At 43.4% G+C, this 17,579-nt stretch overlaps 1 protein-coding gene across 1 annotated transcript in view; it reads right to left on the bottom strand.

Annotated features, from left to right (window-relative positions):
• Positions 1-6,845: 6,845 nt before the first annotated feature.
• LOC126204057 (uncharacterized) overlaps positions 6,846-17,579 on the bottom strand; it is a 71,545-nt gene continuing 60,811 nt past the window's right edge. The window contains exon 4 of the mRNA XM_049938480.1: positions 6,846-7,139. Within this exon, the coding sequence (XP_049794437.1) occupies positions 6,846-7,139 (294 nt within the window). The remainder of the gene's footprint in view (positions 7,140-17,579) is intronic.

The raw sequence follows: 17,579 nt of genomic DNA, 5'->3' as shown, positions 1-17,579 counted from the left end.
AGGGCGCCCCAAATTATGCCTCGTTGCAATACGCTGATAGTACTTCCGCCTGAGGCCTTTTTTTAGGAATTTGAAAATAATTATTCTTTACTTTCCATTCCAGGACGTTCACACTTCAGTAGTTAGCTACTGATCCTCTGAAGTTCTGTTGGCACACTAACTTTGCGACCTCAAGCCTTTTCCTTTGGAGCAATAACACCTCCATAGCCTACATGGAGGGACTTCTCACCACTTTTCTCCTCGTAAACTTTATAATTCTAACGATCCCCTATACATGAGTCAGCGAAATGACTAACTGTGTTTTTTTTGTATTTGAATTATAAAAGAATTACGGATGTAAACGGTATAAGCTGCCAAAATTATACAGGCGGTACATCCCGGCGCGCTTTACAAAAAAGCCTAATGAAATTTCGATGCATAGCGTTCTTTATTTTTGTACTTCTAAAAGACAGATGTTTGCAGTTTTGATAGTAGACGCATTTCTGTTTACATTGTCAGATAACGGCACACGACCTTGTTTGTGTGTTACTGACATCGACGCGGCTGTCAGAGAAAGGTAACGGACGAACCAGAGCATTGTAAACACTGAACGTGTACAACGACGCGGCGTGACGGCTAGGTACTACCGAAACAAGCAATGTAAGCAGTCATTGGGTTGTCAAGAACGTGTAATTAGTTTTATGTAAATAATGAATTAAGTACAACCAGACGTTCTCTCTTTTACAACAGTACCGTAATGAAGGAGGCGGTAGTAAGGGAAAGCTAACATCAAATAAAATGTGTTTTCCTCAGTACAAAATCAACCAATTACCACGTAACTTGTTGTGCGTTAATTACAATCAAGTGTTTCCTCTTTCTACAACAATGGCACATCGAAAATGAAACCCACATTACTTTGCTTCCTGTTACACCAATATAACAATACGTGTTCAAAATGCCCACCAGGCGATGCGACACACGCTTCGTTACAGTGAAACCAGTTTCGTCGCACTCGTTCATACACACGCACATTTGCATTTATGATGCTGGCAGCATCGAAAATACTCTGCCTAACGCCGTCCACATTGTTTAGTTGCTGAGCATAAATAAGCGTCTTTGATACGGCTGCGAAAGTAAAAGTCCATTGGATTTAAATCAGGACTGCGTCTTGGATATCGATGTGGACGAAAACATTCTATCGATCGTTCTGGAAATCGTCTATTCAAAATCTTTGTACTCTGTAACCAATGTGGGTTGGGTCCCCATCGTGGAGGAACCTATTCTATTCTATAGCTTGAGCTTTGTCCACAGTTACGCAGGGCCAGCCATCGTTAATTGGATGTGGCATGTTAATGTTTAAGGGGTGGCCAGATGCCCTTCCTGCCGCCAACCCGTACTCCCCAGGACGGAATTAGTGAACGCCAACTGTCTGCGTCGAGTGTAATCCATGGAATAGTGCGAAAGTGTTCAGATGTCTGCGAGGCGGAACATGGGGACCAGACCGGTATTCACGTAGCAGGATGTGGAATACCGCCTAAAATCCACATGCAGGCCGGCCGGCACATCGGCCCTCGTCGTTAATCCGCCGGGCGAATTCGATCCGCGGCCGGCGCGCCTACCCGAGTGCAGGAAGCAGCGCGTTAGCGCTCTCGGCTACCCTGACGGGTCACCATCGTGGAGGAACCATACGTTATGATATAGGTCCAACGGAATATTTTCTAATAAAGTTGATAGCAATGTTTCCTCTGGAAAGGTTCGGTACTTGTTTCCAGTCAATCGTTCAGGTAAAACGCAAGGCCCGATTCTGTAAACATCGATTATACCCGCCCATACAATTATGGAAAAGCGGCGCTGAAAATGTGCTGCTAATACTTGGCGCGGATTGTGTACACTCCACGTAGGTTATGGAAATTGGTTACTCCGTCGCGAGTGAAACACGCTTCATCTGTGACGAGTATTTTGTTTACAAAATCAGCTGCGCACTGTGCAACAGAAACCACTCTGAGAATTCAGGTCGTCGAGGGAAATCTTGCTGTTCCAACGCATGCACGCATGAATGTGATATGGCTGCACACGCTCCTCTTTCAAAGCGCGATGAACGGCAGTGTACGATACACCCACTTTGCGGGCGACGCTTTCAATACTCTAAGTAGGATCTTCTTGGATGCGGTCTAGAATTTCTTCCTAAGCTTCCAACATACGTTCTTCGCATTGTGGGCCTCCGCCTTCCGTGCGGGGTAGTAAAGAGCTTGTATCTCAATCCACGCAAATTAAATACGTATCCATCAGCTGCATTCTGTCGTGATTTATTTAATAACAAAACGAAATCATATCATAACAGACAATACGTTTCGTATGCAGATTTAAGGGTAAAGATAACTACTGTACTTTGTTACGAATGAATCGCAAACTAATCGAGTAAAAGTATAGAATTAAGATGGCACGAAACTTTGGTGAACAGCGACAAATGTCGATCGTGCAGAAAGTCTTGTTGTGGGAAGCGTCCTCGTTAACCTCCTACAGCTGCCCTCGCAGCATTTTTCATTTCACCATAAATTAAATAAATATCGCATAGTTCAGTGATAGTAAATCTCCCTTCCATCGTAACGTTTAACGGAATAGTAAAAACGTCTCCACAGGTAACTAAACGACTGCGACGATCGGTGAATTACAGTGACTCAACCACGCAGACCGTCGTGGCCTCCACGTGTCTGCGACTCACGCTCGCGGTGACAACAGGCCCAGCGGTAATGTCTACTTTTCCAAAAGCTGTGTTCCCAAGAGAACTGTTTTTTTTTTTTGGGGGGGGGGGGGGGGGGACAATCGTATGAAATGGACAAATATGTTACTAGACGTTTTAAATCAATGACTTACGTTCTACTAACACGATTTTTGCAGCTTATAGCATTTACACCCCGTCTATCTCTTAACAATATTCAGTTAAAGGAACAGATGCATCTGAGAACAGGCAGAGTGTACTGTGGCTAGCTGAACTTTACATTTCAAAGTGTGTAAAGGTATGAAGATGTTAATTAGTGAATATAAAAAAGGAGCTTCACTATTAATTTTTAGGCTTTTCCTTGTTGTGTTCAGATAAAATACCAGTTTTGTAAGAAAACTCAAAATATGCTAAGATTTTGGTTACTCATACAGGCTGAAGAATGCGCTCCCACGTTTCACAGAAAATAACGCAAGGAACATCTTTTGCAAAAGAAAAGAGACGGTGCTTGTACTATACTATACGTCATTGACACTTTTGTTCCATCTAAGTGAATCTCGATGTATTATTGTTATTGTCTGTTCTCAGATGTATCTGTTCCTTTAACTGAATATTGTTAAGAGATATACGGGGTGTAAATGCTATAAGCTGCAAAAATCGTGTTAGTAGAACGCAAGTCATTGATTTAAAACGTCTAGTAACATGTTTGTCCATTTCATACGATTGTCCCCCCCCCCAAAAAAAACAGTTCTCCTGGGAACACAGCTTTTGGAAAAGTAGACATTACCGCTGGGCCTGTTGTCACCGCGAGCGTGAGTCGCAGACACGTGGAGGCCACAACGGTCTGCGTGGTTGAGTCACTGTAATTCACCGATCGTCGCAGTCGTTTAGTTACATGTGTAGACGTTTTTACTATTCCGTTAAACATTAGGATGGAAGGGAGATTTACTATCACTGAACTATGCGATATTCATTTAATTTATGGTGAAATGAAAAATGCTGCGAGGGCAGCTGTAGGAGGTTAACGAGGACGCTTCCCACAACAAGACTTTCTGCACGATCGACATTTGTCGCTGTTCACCAAAGTTTCGTGTCATCTTAATTCTATACTTTTACTCGATTAGTTTGCGATTCATTCGTAACAAATTACAGTAGTTATCTTTATCCATAAATCTGTAAGGGAAACGTCTGTTATGATATGATTTTGTTTTGTTATTAAATAAATCACAACAGAATACAGCAGACAGATACGTTTTTAATTTGTGTAGATTCAGATACTGGCTCTCTAGGCACTCCAAGTGCCTTCTGTTAGCCAGTTACCATAAAAGAAAACTACATATCATCCAGTCTTCAGCCAAACAGAATTCGTTCCCCCCACTCAGAAACAAACAGTAGCGACTCCCCTTTCGCAGTTTGACCTTTTGCTGCGTGTCTCTGCCTTCTGCCGCTCCAGGAAGAACTGCCATCCTCTTTCTTAGTTTAATTACTCTCTATCGCCTCTCGTCACAGTCTCCACGTCCCGCTCACACTTGCGGCAGGCAACCCCCAACTGACACCGACTGCCCACTAGAGAGCAGAAGGGGGGAGAGTACGAGTGTAATGTTGCGGGATGCATACTTCACAAGTCAGGGTCCTGCTGTTACGTCAATGCTACCGGGCGTCTTTCGTGCCCACTTTGGTTCCGTGAGTTCGACGTGTCTAAGAAGTGTGGCGCTGCGGTTGCTTCATACTCGTCGACTCGTTCTCTCTTACTGAAGCATGCTAGAGTGTAAAGCTAGTTGTCACTTGCTGCTAGTGTGGATGATGAGTTCTCGCACTTGCTGCTGTGAAATTACAGGTAGTATTGATAGCATTGGTAGGGAAAGAAACATAAATTGATGTGTGAGAGAAACTGGGAGCCGACGACTTCACTTTGCTTTTTGTTTGTTTTGTACATAATTAGAACCGCACATCGTGCAGTGTTGGTCTATTGCGTATTCTATAGCCTTACAAAAGATAAACTGCATTTTATAAGTAATAAAAACTAGTGGTCCATGGAAGTTCTACGCTTTCATGTAACCACAGTAATTACTTTTGATGCAAGTACGATTTATGCGCACAAATATAAAAATGTATATTATTATTATTTCTTTTTGTACGCAATAGAATGTTTTTCATCAAGACCAAGCGCAAGTGTTTCCTGCTATTATTTGCAAGTGCAAAAGTTGTCCATTAATAATAGGAACATGTTTTATACACTACTGGCCATTAAAATTTCTACACCAAGAAGAAATGCAGATGATAAACGGGTATTCCTTGGACAAATATATTATACTAGAACTGACATGTGATTACATTTCCACGCAATTTGGGTGCATGGTTCCTGAGAAAACAGTACCCAGAACAACCACCTCTGGCCGTAATAACGGCCTTGATACGCCTGGGCATTGAGTCAAACAGAGCTTGGATGGCGTGTACAGGTACAGCTGCCCTTGCAGCTTCAATACGATACCACAGTTCATCAAGAGTAGTGACTGGCGTATTGTGACGAGCCAGTAGCTCGGCCACCATTGACCACACGTTTTCAGTTGGTGAGAGATCTGGAGAATGTGCTGGCCAGGGCAGCAGTCGAACATTTTCTGTATCGATAAAGGCCCGTACAGGACCTGCAACATGCGGTCGTGCATTATCCTGCTGAAATGTAGGGTTTCGCAGGGATCGAATGAAGGGTAGAGCCACGGGTCGTAACACATCTGAAATGTAACGTCCACTGTTCAAAGTGCCGTCAATGCGAACAAGAGGTGACCGAGATGTGTAACCAATGGCACCCCATACCATCACGCCGGGTGATACGCCAGTGTGGCGATGATGAATACACGCTTCCAATGTGCGTTCACCGCGATGTCGCGAAAAACGGATGCGACCATCATGATGCTGTAAACAGAACCTGGATTCATCCGAAAAAATGACGTTTTACCATTCGTGCACCCAGGTTCGTCGTTGAGTACACCATCGCAGGCGCTCCTGTCAGTGATGCAGCGTCAAGGGTAACTGCAGCCATGGTCTGCGAGCTGACAGTCCATGCTGCTGCAAACGTCGTCGAACTGTTCGTGCAGATGGTTGTTGTCTTGCAAACGTTCCCATCTGTTGACTGAGGGATCCGTTACAGCCATGCGGATAAGATGCCTGACATCTCGTCTGCTAGTGATACGAGGCCGTTGGGATCCAGTACGGCGTTCCGTATTACCCTTCTGAACCCACCCATTCCATATTCTGCTAACAGTCATTGGGTCTTGACCAACGCGAGCAGCAATGTCGCGATACGATAAACCGCAATCGTTATCAAAGTCGGGAACGTGACGGTACGCATTTCTCCTCCTTACACGAGGCGTCAGTGCAACGTTTCACCAGGCAACGCCGGTCAACTGCTGTTTGTGTATGAGAAATCGGTTAGACACTTTTCTCATGTCAGCATGTTGTAGGTGTCGCCACCGGCGCCAATCTTGTGTGAATGCTCTGAAGAGCTAATCATTTGCATAACACAGCATCTTCTTCCTGTCAGTTAAATTTCGCGTCTGTAGGACGTCATCTTTGTAGTGTAGCAATTTTGATGCCCAGTAGTGTATAAGCTCGATGAAGTACTGAAGCAATGTTCTACATGTTTTGTTTTGAGTTTTTAATTTTACCTTGTTTCGAAGAAATTGCATTTTCTAGAGTTACATAAAAACCTGTATCGTCTTTTTTATATTTTTTTACTAAATCGTCCTTATCTTGCATGTTACCAATTAACAATTTTTGAATAAGACTTGAATTAAATATTGAAAGTTGCAATTTTGTTTTTTAAGTAACAGATGGGAGGCTAACTATGTAGAACAAAATGTTCTGTAGGTTATCCAGCCCCTTATATATCCTTACTCAGACTCTAGACAGTTCACCACTTTCAGCTGCTAGGGGAATCTAACAAGAAACTGATCGCCTAGCAAATAAAGTGATCGAAATTAGGTAACGCCTGATAGGTATGCAACACACCTAACGTAAAGATAAAGCGGTTAAATCTTAACAGACCAAAGGTACAAGGAAACCTACCGTAGTCTACGCTTACTTGTGATAGTCTACGGTAGTCAACGGTTGTTTTACGACTCCATCGACATCCTTCGAGGGTGTGGCGTCACAAACAACTACCAGAAACACTGACCATTGGCGCTGGCCGCCAGTGACCGGTGCTGGGGTCGCGGTCCTCTTCCTCTTCCGTGACGAAGACGCAGCTGCCGCCGCCGGTGAGGTCGTAGGCCTGGTAGTCCCTGCAGCACTTGCGCACACAGGGCGCCGGCCCTGCGCAGACGCAGGCGAAGGCGACGTGCAGTAGCTCGCTGCCCACGCGCACGCCATCCACGCAGAAGGAGTGCGCCGGCACTAGCGCGCCCGCTGGGGACATGTCCGGCACCAGCAACTCCAGGTGTACCTGCGCAATCGTTCGTTCATTCATTCACCGTGCTGCGTACACCCTATCACGAGAGAAGGTGATACGGAACGAATATAGTCTTCAAAGATGTGGAACGGGTAGATGTATTAGGTTGGTGGATATGTTCAAAGTGTTTTTGTTTTGCATGTTGGTATTTCAGTTTATCTATCGATTGTCATTTTTTATTTGTAGTTCACTGTTGCTATTTGAATTTTCATATTGTTGTTGTTGTTGTGGTCTTCAGTCCAGAGACTGGTTTGATGCAGCTCTCCTTGCTACTCTATCCTGTGCAAGCTGCTTCATCTCCCAGTACCTACTGCAACCTACATCCTTCTGAATCTGCTTAGCGTATTCATCTCTTGGTCTCCCTCTACGATTTTTACCCTCTGCGCTGCCCTCCAATACTAAATTGGTGTATATGAGTGTCTGTTGTGTTTATAAAACTTACGTAAAAACGCTGCGAACGTATGCACCAATCCCGTGCATAAGCTACCCGTAAAATGTATTGGTCACCCCCTTTGGACTTGCTCGTGACCACTCCGTGAATAAATTTTCTCGATTTGTTAATGTGTCAAAGCGAACTGTTCAGTGTGTACACAAGCAATGATGTGCCACTTGCAAACAGGTAGCGCTGCGTAGTAACACCCCGACAGGTGCCATAGACAAATGTTACGACTTGTCAGTGACAATCAGTTTCAAACCGGACGGAAACTGCTACTGTCCTCAGTTTCCAAGCTAGTAATGTGTAGAGAACTCTATGCAATGGACACTTGAAGTCCGATTCTTATATCTTTAATGATATTTTGTATTTCATTCACACTGGGGGTTCTGGGTTTGTGTGATTGCATCTTGCATTTTGTTCTAGCAATATGCTCATGGTTCTCCACAATTTAACAACTTTGTAAAATTGCTTGCTTATATTTCAGAATTTTCTTGATTGTTTCGAGCTAATTTTCTCTCTTCATTTTTGAACTACAAGACAGGTGGCTGGTAAGTTTGGAGGCTTTGCTTAGCGGTTTTATAGGAGTTCCTCCTATTGTCTTGTGGATGTCATCCTCAATTATTCATAGCTGGTGTGACACTTTTCCAAAATGTAAGTATTTGTGTGTGTGTGTGTGTGTGTGTGTGTGTGTGTGTGTGTGTGTGTGCGTCATGTAAATATTTGTTTAGCTACTTAACATATTTATTTACATGTTATGTGTACGAATGTATATGTAAAAAGCATAAATACGAAAAGCATGCATATTTATATGTAAATACACTCCTGGAAATGGAAAAAAGAACACATTGACACCGGTGTGTCAGACCCACCATACTTGCTCCGGACACTGCGAGAGGGCTGTACAAGCAATGATCACACGCACGGCACAGCGGACACACCAGGAACCGCGGTGTTGGCCGTCGAATGGCGCTAGCTGCGCAGCATTTGTGCACCGCCGCCGTCAGTGTCAGCCAGTTTGCCGTGGCATACGGAGCTCCATCGCAGTCTTTAACACTGGTAGCATGCCGCGACAGCGTGGACGTGAACCGTATGTGCAGTTGACGGACTTTGAGCGAGGGCGTATAGTGGGCATGCGGGAGGCCGGGTGGACGTACCGCCGAATTGCTCAACACGTGGGGTGTGAGGTCTCCATAGTACATCGATGTTGTCGCCAGTGGTCGGCGGAAGGTGCACGTGCCCGTCGACCTGGGACCGGACCGCAGCGACGCACGGATGCACGCCAAGACCGTAGGATCCTACGCAGTGCCGTAGGGGACCGCACCGCCACTTCCCAGCAAATTAGGGACACTGTTGCTCCAGGGGTATCGGCGAGGACCATTCGCAACCGTCTCCATGAAGCTGGGCTACGGTCCCGCACACCGTTAGGCCGTCTTCCGCTCACGCCCCAACATCGTGCAGCCCGCCTCCAGTGGTGTCGCGACAGGCGTGAATGGAGGGACGAATGGAGACGTGTCGTCTTCAGCGATGAGAGTCGCTTCTGCCTTGGTGCCAATGATGGTCGTATGCGTGTTTGGCGCCGTGCAGGTGAGCGCCACAATCAGGACTGCATACGACCGAGGCACACAGGGCCAACACCCGGCATCATGGTGTGGGGAGCGATCTCCTACACTGGCCGTACACCACTGGTGATCGTCGAGGGGACACTGAATAGTGCACGGTACATCCAAACCGTCATCGAACCCATCGTTCTACCATTCCTAGACCGGCAAGGGAACTTGCTGTTCCAACAGGACAATGCACGTCCGCATGTATCCCGTGCCACCCAACGTGCTCTAGAAGGTGTAAGTCAACTACCCTGGCCAGCAAGATCTCCGGATCTGTCCCCCATTGAGCATGTTTGGGACTGGATGAAGCGTCGTCTCACGCGGTCTGCACGTCCAGCACGAACGCTGGTCCAACTGAGGCGCCAGGTGGAAATGGCATGGCAAGCCGTTCCACAGGACTACATCCAGCATCTCTACGATCGTCTCCATGGGAGAATAGCAGCCTGCATTGCTGCGAAAGGTGGATATACACTGTACTAGTGCCGACATTGTGCATGCTCTGTTGCCTGTGTATGTGCCTGTGGTTCTGTCAGTGTGATCATGTGATGTATCTGACCCCAGGAATGTGTCAATAAAGTTTCCCCTTCCTGGGACAATGAATTCACGGTGTTCTTATTTCAATTTCCAGGAGTGTATATATACGCACACCACAGGGAAAAAAGTAAAAAAAAAAGTTAAAAAATGTAAACAAGAGTATAAACAAAGAAAAAATTTGTATATTTATTTATTCATACACAGCGTACGTGTGCTGCATAAATATATATCTACACATCATGTGCGTCATGTAAATAGTAAAGTTTTTTTTTAAGTTTCACCTGCCGCTAGCTGTGCAAGACATAAATTTTTAAGTGTACAAAGTCCATCAGAATTATTGTTCAACCTACTGAGATTGTGTAATTTAGTTATAGTAAAAAAGTATCTCCACATTAGTTTGTAGCGTAGATTTATATATCTGGAAAAATTGTGAAAACCTGGAAAAAATTGTAGAAATATTCTCAATCAGTCTTACTGTTGATAGATTATTTTTTCCTATTTATTAGTAATAGGTTGTAAGTTAAAAATATCTCTGCATTGAAATATCAGACTCAAACTGTATCTCAAGAACTAAACTGTACGTCAAGAACTGAATTGTATTTCAAGAATTGCACTGTATCTCAAAAACCAAATTATACCTGTGTGAATTGAATAAATGAAAAAATTCATTACCATATGTCTTTGTTGTTATTTCACAAACTGCTACCGTCACAAATGTATATAAAGGACGTGCATGACACATATGATATTAATTTTTTTGAAGATGAGTGCTATTAAAGAGCTGAAGTTTAAGATGACAGATAACAAAATATATAGTACGGTTGCATGGGATTATGCCTGTCATGCAGCAATAATTGGCTTATGGGAGCAGGAGGCACGTGACCATGTCAATTTCCAAAGGCATGTAGTAAACATGTCTAAAATTATATCTACTGTACTTGAAGAAAATCACAGACATAGTATCTGGGTAAAATTATATACTATCAAAGTTGGAAAAGGGTGAAATCAGTAAGGGAAAAAAAGTACACACATATTATATGTTAAAAATTCATTTATTTCTCATCCAACTTAATAGAAATTTTACCTTTTCATAATCTGACATAACAACACTATTTTCACACATCTTCTTCTTGAGTCGATGGAGAGCAGGGCACCCATAGAATTCCAGGTCTTGAATAGCATCAAAAGTGAAGATTCGACGCATCAGTGCGATTTTCTCCTTTCCCTTCACGTAGATGGTGGTATCCATGTAGTCGATTAACCGAAGTGAAGTCATCAGATCTTTATAGAATATTCCAGGCTCTTCCCAGAGAATTCCATGTAGAAATGTGTTAACCGCTTTCCACTCTTCCGTGTTCTAGCTCACTTCACAACCTTGAAAGACCTCAGTGATGCAATGTTTGCTGAGAATGTCTCAATCATAGTTGCATCTTCTGTGTATGCTAAGAATGCAACATCTTTAAATATGTACTGTCTACGTTTATCATAGAAACCTTGAGTATCTGCAATGATTTTCAGACCTTGAGATGCTGCAGTGTCTTCCAGGAAATTTGCTGAAGGTTCAGATTCAATTCGTACATTTATAGGTTCAGATTTAATTATCTCATTCTGTTTTGACCAGTGTATTGCGACGATTTGTGCCAGCTCCTTGAATGTCCGTGGCTGAGTAAACATCCTCCTCTTCATAGTATGGAGCATGGAAGCTCACACACATGTCATGTGCTAGACTATACAGATTTTCATCACACTGCAGGTTTAAATTATCATAAGGAAGGAATTCAGAGTTCAGATAGTCTCCGACATGAGTAACTAACATGTATCAAATTTTGCGGAATCATTTGCTGTATTCTGTCTTCTATTGGTCTGAAACACAAGTATGATGAAGCTGAGCGTTTCCAGCCGAGAGGAGATTTTGATAGATAACGATTGTGTGCTTGTAGTACTGGGTACTGGGTACTGGGTACTTGAAAACCTCCCATGAACGGAAAGATGATGGTAGAAATATACTGGCATTTAGAACTTTCAAAAGCTTCGAACATTGCTCATCCAATACTACGTTGTGCGGCGTTTTCCATATTATTTTGATGGTGGTGATCTCGTTCTCCTCTTGAGCTCCTTGATGTATAAGTTGTTATTCATTGCAGTCCGTACCAAAATAAGTTTCTGTTTAGCATTCAGAACAATTCGCCACATGTCCTCAAGGTAAGCAGTTGTAATTGTATGCACACAGTAAATCTCTTGTACTCTTCCACTGTTGTATGTACTGTCTCATCAATAAGCCATCCAGGCTGTTCTAAATCGTTCGTATCTGAGGGAGAAGCAGACACATATGTTTTACGAATTGATGATAGGCCTATATAGCGTGTACAGTCAATCTCGACCCTCTTACGTCCACATCGTATCTCATGAAACAAGAAAACTGAAATACTGCATGTAAGGTTCGATGCCACTGTAGCAGTATCATCCCTTTGAGTAAATGATCCATCAAGACATATGAAACCCTTGCCTGGGAGGGTCAAAGTGTCTTGGATGACAATCCTAAAATCATCGTTCTTGTTACATGTGGCTGATGCATAAGGTTTATGCGAGAAGTATTCCTGGTGTATAATACTCTTGACTATTCCACTGGGATAGTTACATCGAACGACGCATTGCATTGCTTCAGACCCATTAATTTAAGAAACTCATAGTTTGACATGTCATCACCTTGTGTTGTGAAGTACCAACTGTGGACTGCCGTTTTATACCTTACGTCCATCCTGTCTTGGTTGACAATACGGGTCTGCTGCGATCCCTGACTGGTTGAAGCTCACCGCCAACGCTGTCGGTCCGGCGAGTTGAAGGTCGCCGATTCTGCCTCCAACAGTCCCGGCTGCGTGAAGACCGAGACCGCTTCTGGGTCTCTGCACGATAAAAGTCACTGCTGGCTCCGCTTTAGAGGTAGCCGTACAATGATTTCCTCGCCGCGAAAATCGGCAAGTCGATTATCCTGGTCCACAATATGCAACTCCAGATAGTCCACAGCTTGAACTGTTATTGGGAAGTAAATAGCTTTGGTGGGGTCTCGACGATCTTATACCTTGTTTCCACTCACAGGAAAAATCAGTAAATTGCATCAATCCAAATGAATCAAAATAGTAAAAGTTATTTGCATTTTCCTTAACACACGCCATCCAGTCAGTTCCTGATCCCCAGCAACATCTAAATTCACAATTCTGCAGTCTTCCACATAGTCTTCGGTAATGTATACCGCATAAACACACTGCGGACTCTTAGAACGCTGAATTTTTTCCTGACGAACTTGGGAACACCTATATTTGTAAGCGGTCTGTCTGGTAGAATAGCTAACGGTCTTTTTTTATTGATGAAGAGACATAGTCCTTTCTTGTATGGTTTGTAGTCGATTCCCGATGTCTGCTGCTTCTGTCATGCAGTTATGTCTTGTTGCTTATTCTAGCTGCTCCTGAGAGCTTTGTGCATTCTTGACTGTCCAGGCAACAGCTGCAACACCACCAGCCAGTGATCCCATCGCTGAGAGCCCTGCGAGGTCAGGAATGAGGTAGGGAATACCTCCACCTGATGCCTTGGGTTTCAATAGAACCCTGGGTGCTTTAACGGGTTTTTTATGCTTCGGGGCGCTATTAGATGCGTACATCGCTGTCAGGATAAAGTTTCAAACAATTGAAAATCCAGGATGGAATGAACAATGTTGTTGTTGTTGTGGTCTTCAGTCCTGAGACTGGTTTGCTGCAGCTCTCCATGCTACTCTATCCTGTGCAAGCTTCTTCATCTCCCAGTACCTACTGCAGCCTACATCCTTCTGTATCTGTTTAGTGCATTCATCTCTTGGTGTCCCTCTATGATTTTTACCCTCCACGCTGCCCTCCAATACTAAATTGGTGATCCCTTGATGCCTCAGAACATGTCCTACCAACCGATCCCTTCTTCTAGTCAAGTTGTGCCACAAACTTCTCTTCTCCCCAATTGTATTCAATACCTCCTCATTACTTATTTCATCTACCCAGCTAATCTTCAGCATTCTTCTGTAGCACCACATTTCGAAAGCTTCTATTCTCTTCCTGTCCAAACCAGTTATCGTCCATGTTTCACTTTCATACATGGCTACACTCCATATAAATACTTCCAGAACCGACTTCCTGACAATTAAATGTATACTCGACGTTAACAAATTTCTCTTCTTAAGAAACACTTTCCTTTCCATTGCCAGTCTACATTTTATATCCTCTCTACTTCGACCATCATCAGTTATTTTGCTCCCCAAATAGCAAAACTCCTTTACTACTTGAAGTGTCTCATTTCCTAATCTAATTCCCTCAGCATCACCCGATTTTATTCGACTACATTCCATTATCCTCGTTTTGCTTTTGTTGATGTTCATCTTATATCCTCCTTTCAAGACACTGTCCATTCCGTTCAACTGCTCTTCCAAGTCCTTTGCTGTCTCTGACAGAATTACAATGTCATCGGCGAACCTCAAAGTTTTTATTTCTTCTCCATGGATTTTAATACCTACTCCGAATTTTTCTTTTGTTTCCTTCACTGCTTGCTCAATATACAGATTGAATAACATCTGGGATAGGCTACAACCCTGTCTCACTCCCTTCCCAACCACTGCTTCCCTTTCATGTCCCTCGACTCTTATAACTGCCATCTGGTATCTGTACAAATTGTAAACAGCCTTCGCTCCCTGTATTTTACCCCTGCCACCTTCAGAATTTGAAAGAGAGTATTCCAGTCAACATTGTCAAAAGTTTTCTCTAAGTCTACAAATGCTAGAAACGTAGGTTTGCCTTTTCGTAATCTATCTTCTAATATACGTCGTAGGGTCAGTATTGCCTCACGTGTACCAATATCTCTACGGAATCCAAACTGATCTTCCCCGAGGTCGGCTTCTACCAGTTTTTCCATTCGTCTGTTATGGAAAGGAAAGTTGCTACTCACCATATAGTGGAGATGCTGTGCGCAGACAGGCATAACAAAGAGACTGTCACAAATAAAGCTTTCGGCCAATAAGGCCTTCGTCAAAAATAGACGACATATACACACACAAGCGCACGCGCGCGCGCGCGCGCGCACACACAAACACGTAACTCACACATACACGACTGCAGTCTCTTAAGCTGCCTGGGACTGGAGTCATGTGTATGCGAGTTGCGTTTGCGTGAGTGAGTGAGTGTGTGTGTGTGTGTATGTGTGTGTGTGTGTGTGTGTGTGTATAGTTATTTTTGACGAAGGTCTTACTGGCCGAAAGCTGTATTTGTGACAGTCTCTTTATTGTGCCTATCTGTGAATAAGCATTTCCGATGTACGGTCAGGACACTGTTTTTTAATCGTCCCTTCTCCTTCTTAATCGTTGTCTTCTTCTTCTTCTTCTTCTTCAGTGCCCGACTTGTACAATTCATAACTCATCTCTAAGCCCAACTTAAATTCACCATACGTGGTTTTATCAATTATAAATGCCGCAATGCACTGGCCTATACCAATATCCTTACTCGCACGTGTTGCCTTGGCTTTGTCAGCTAAAATTCTATCTGCAGCGTGACCTCCTGGGAGACCTTGCGCGTATTCAATGTCGTGTACCAAACACGCCTCGTCAAGCAGGTTAATCCTCTTATCACCATGAGCCAAACGTTTCTGAAGCTTTGTTCCAGGTCTGTAGTAATTATACTCCAGAATGTGCAATTCAATGGAAAGTTTGTCGGAAATACCAGCGTCTCCTATAATGCACCTCCTACCACGGTCACTGTGCTACTGTGCTGGTTGTGCTCTGTACAGCCCATTATATGACAAAATCATCAGCATCAATACAGCTGTTTTGTGTTGCAAAAGCCATTACATTATTACTCTATTCCCTCTATGTCTTATGTCACGCTCTATGGGAAACAGTATCGTTCTGAGCTCTTCTGCGTTTCCTCGGTGTAAAAGCATCCTGAAATTTCAGTACCACTTCTGTCCTTTAAGTTGTAAGTTCTGGGATTTGTTCTCTGGATTTTCGAAGCTGTAAATATCTCACTCGACCAGACTGGAAGGTATGATTCTCAAATGCTGTCTTGTGTTTTGAGATATGTGTCAAATCACCCATATTAATTTTCTGTTTTCGTAGATTCAGCATTTTAATATGGTAGTACAATGTATCCATGAGTCCATTATCATGAACATCGATTGGTCTCATTTTTATTGTGCTATGTTTGGTTCGATTACACTGTGCAATTATTTTTGGAAGGATATCTTTCGATTTGCATGAGCCACGAAGATTAAAACACATCCACATTTGGCCTTTTATTGCTCTCTTCATAAGTTCCACGATACTCGCCTTCAGGTAGGTGAATGATGAGTAATGATGTATTCCACACCGCTGCATCACAGTCTTAAAATACCTATTCTAAAACTCCCCACCATGATCGGTTTGGAGGTTGTCTGCAACAAACACTCAAACACCACCCCGACACTTCTCCCCATTTTTGTTTAACAGGTAATGCCAAGGCAAATTTGGAGTATGTATCAAAAACCATTAGAACATATTTGAATCCATTATTCTCATGTGAATATTCCCTTATATCTACAAGATCAGCCTGCCGTACGTCATCTAAACTTTAATCATAACATGCCTATGACGGTATGTTTTGTGTGCTGGTTTGTGCAGCTCTCAAACAACTGTCTCCATACTTACTCGATTCTACCTCTCTCTGTAAGCTTTGAAATTGTTGAGACAACCTGAGTGGTATTGGCCACAGCAGCTGATGCCATAAGCAGTCGTAGTCAATCTGTTATCTCGTTGGGATCGTCGTAGTATATATGCTGAGGAGGACTGCTGACATTTTTATGCCAAATGTCAATGCCATTACCGCTGACATACCGACAGCGTAATAACAACAGCCTTATACTGTCTGTGTATTTGCCACTGCGATGGTTTTCTGCATTCCTATGTACACCAGCCAATTGTAGTATTTCATCAAACATCTCCAGATCTTTCGGTAAAAATTTTACTGTTTTTTAGGGTTTTAGGAAAATGAGGTTCAGTAGACCTGGTGTTCTTTGAAATTCCCTATCCCCTATCTGTATTGTTTTTTTCATTTTAAGTTATAGGCTGTGTACCCAACAATGTATGATTTTTCATTATTGACGCCGAATGTTTTGTCTATCCTGGGGTCACTGTGCGGGCTAAAGAAACCGGCAATAGCGTCATCGTCATTGTTGTGCAATTTCGCTGAGAGTTCAGTGAGATTCAGTTACTGGTTTGAACGTTTCTCACGGTGTCTGCTCTCAATCCAAATGTACTAACCTGAGCAACCGTAACTTCTCTTGAAGGGCCTTCCGTGCAGAGATTATCTTATGCTTAATTGGCATCTGCTTCACGTGCTTCGCAGACTGCACCTTATACACATACATTTCGCTCAAGCTTTACAGTTACATCATGTACTTTCTTTTCAGTTCCATCAACCTTTACAGCCAAGTCGTCTACTTTCTTTCTCAGAATGATGCAGATGTATTTCTCTAGTTCCTTAACGCTTGCATCAAATTCGTTGATCAGTCTCAGAAGGATCTGGGCACATGTCCATAGCTCCCTAAATTTTCCATCTATGTACAGATGCATTCTCTGTTTATGCACAACTATCCTCTTGGACTGAGAGCCTGACATACATGCGAACTTGTCCATGGTGTGGTGTATACTAACATACTCATCACTTTTTTCATAGCTAGATATACGAGGGTAATCTCAAAAGTAAGGTCACGCTGTTATATGAAGAGTGCTTCACGCGCTGTGTGTAAACATGCGCACGCCGCGCTGAGGCGCTGTCTTGGCTTGGCAGCCGTTGAGAATGGAGCTCCCGTTGAATG

The sequence above is a fragment of the Schistocerca nitens genome, chromosome 9 (genome assembly GCF_023898315.1).
Source record: "Schistocerca nitens isolate TAMUIC-IGC-003100 chromosome 9, iqSchNite1.1, whole genome shotgun sequence".
Taxonomy (NCBI): domain Eukaryota; kingdom Metazoa; phylum Arthropoda; class Insecta; order Orthoptera; family Acrididae; genus Schistocerca; species Schistocerca nitens.
The sequence above is the reverse complement of the archived record's forward strand: the minus strand, read 5'-3'. Positions and strand labels throughout refer to the sequence as shown.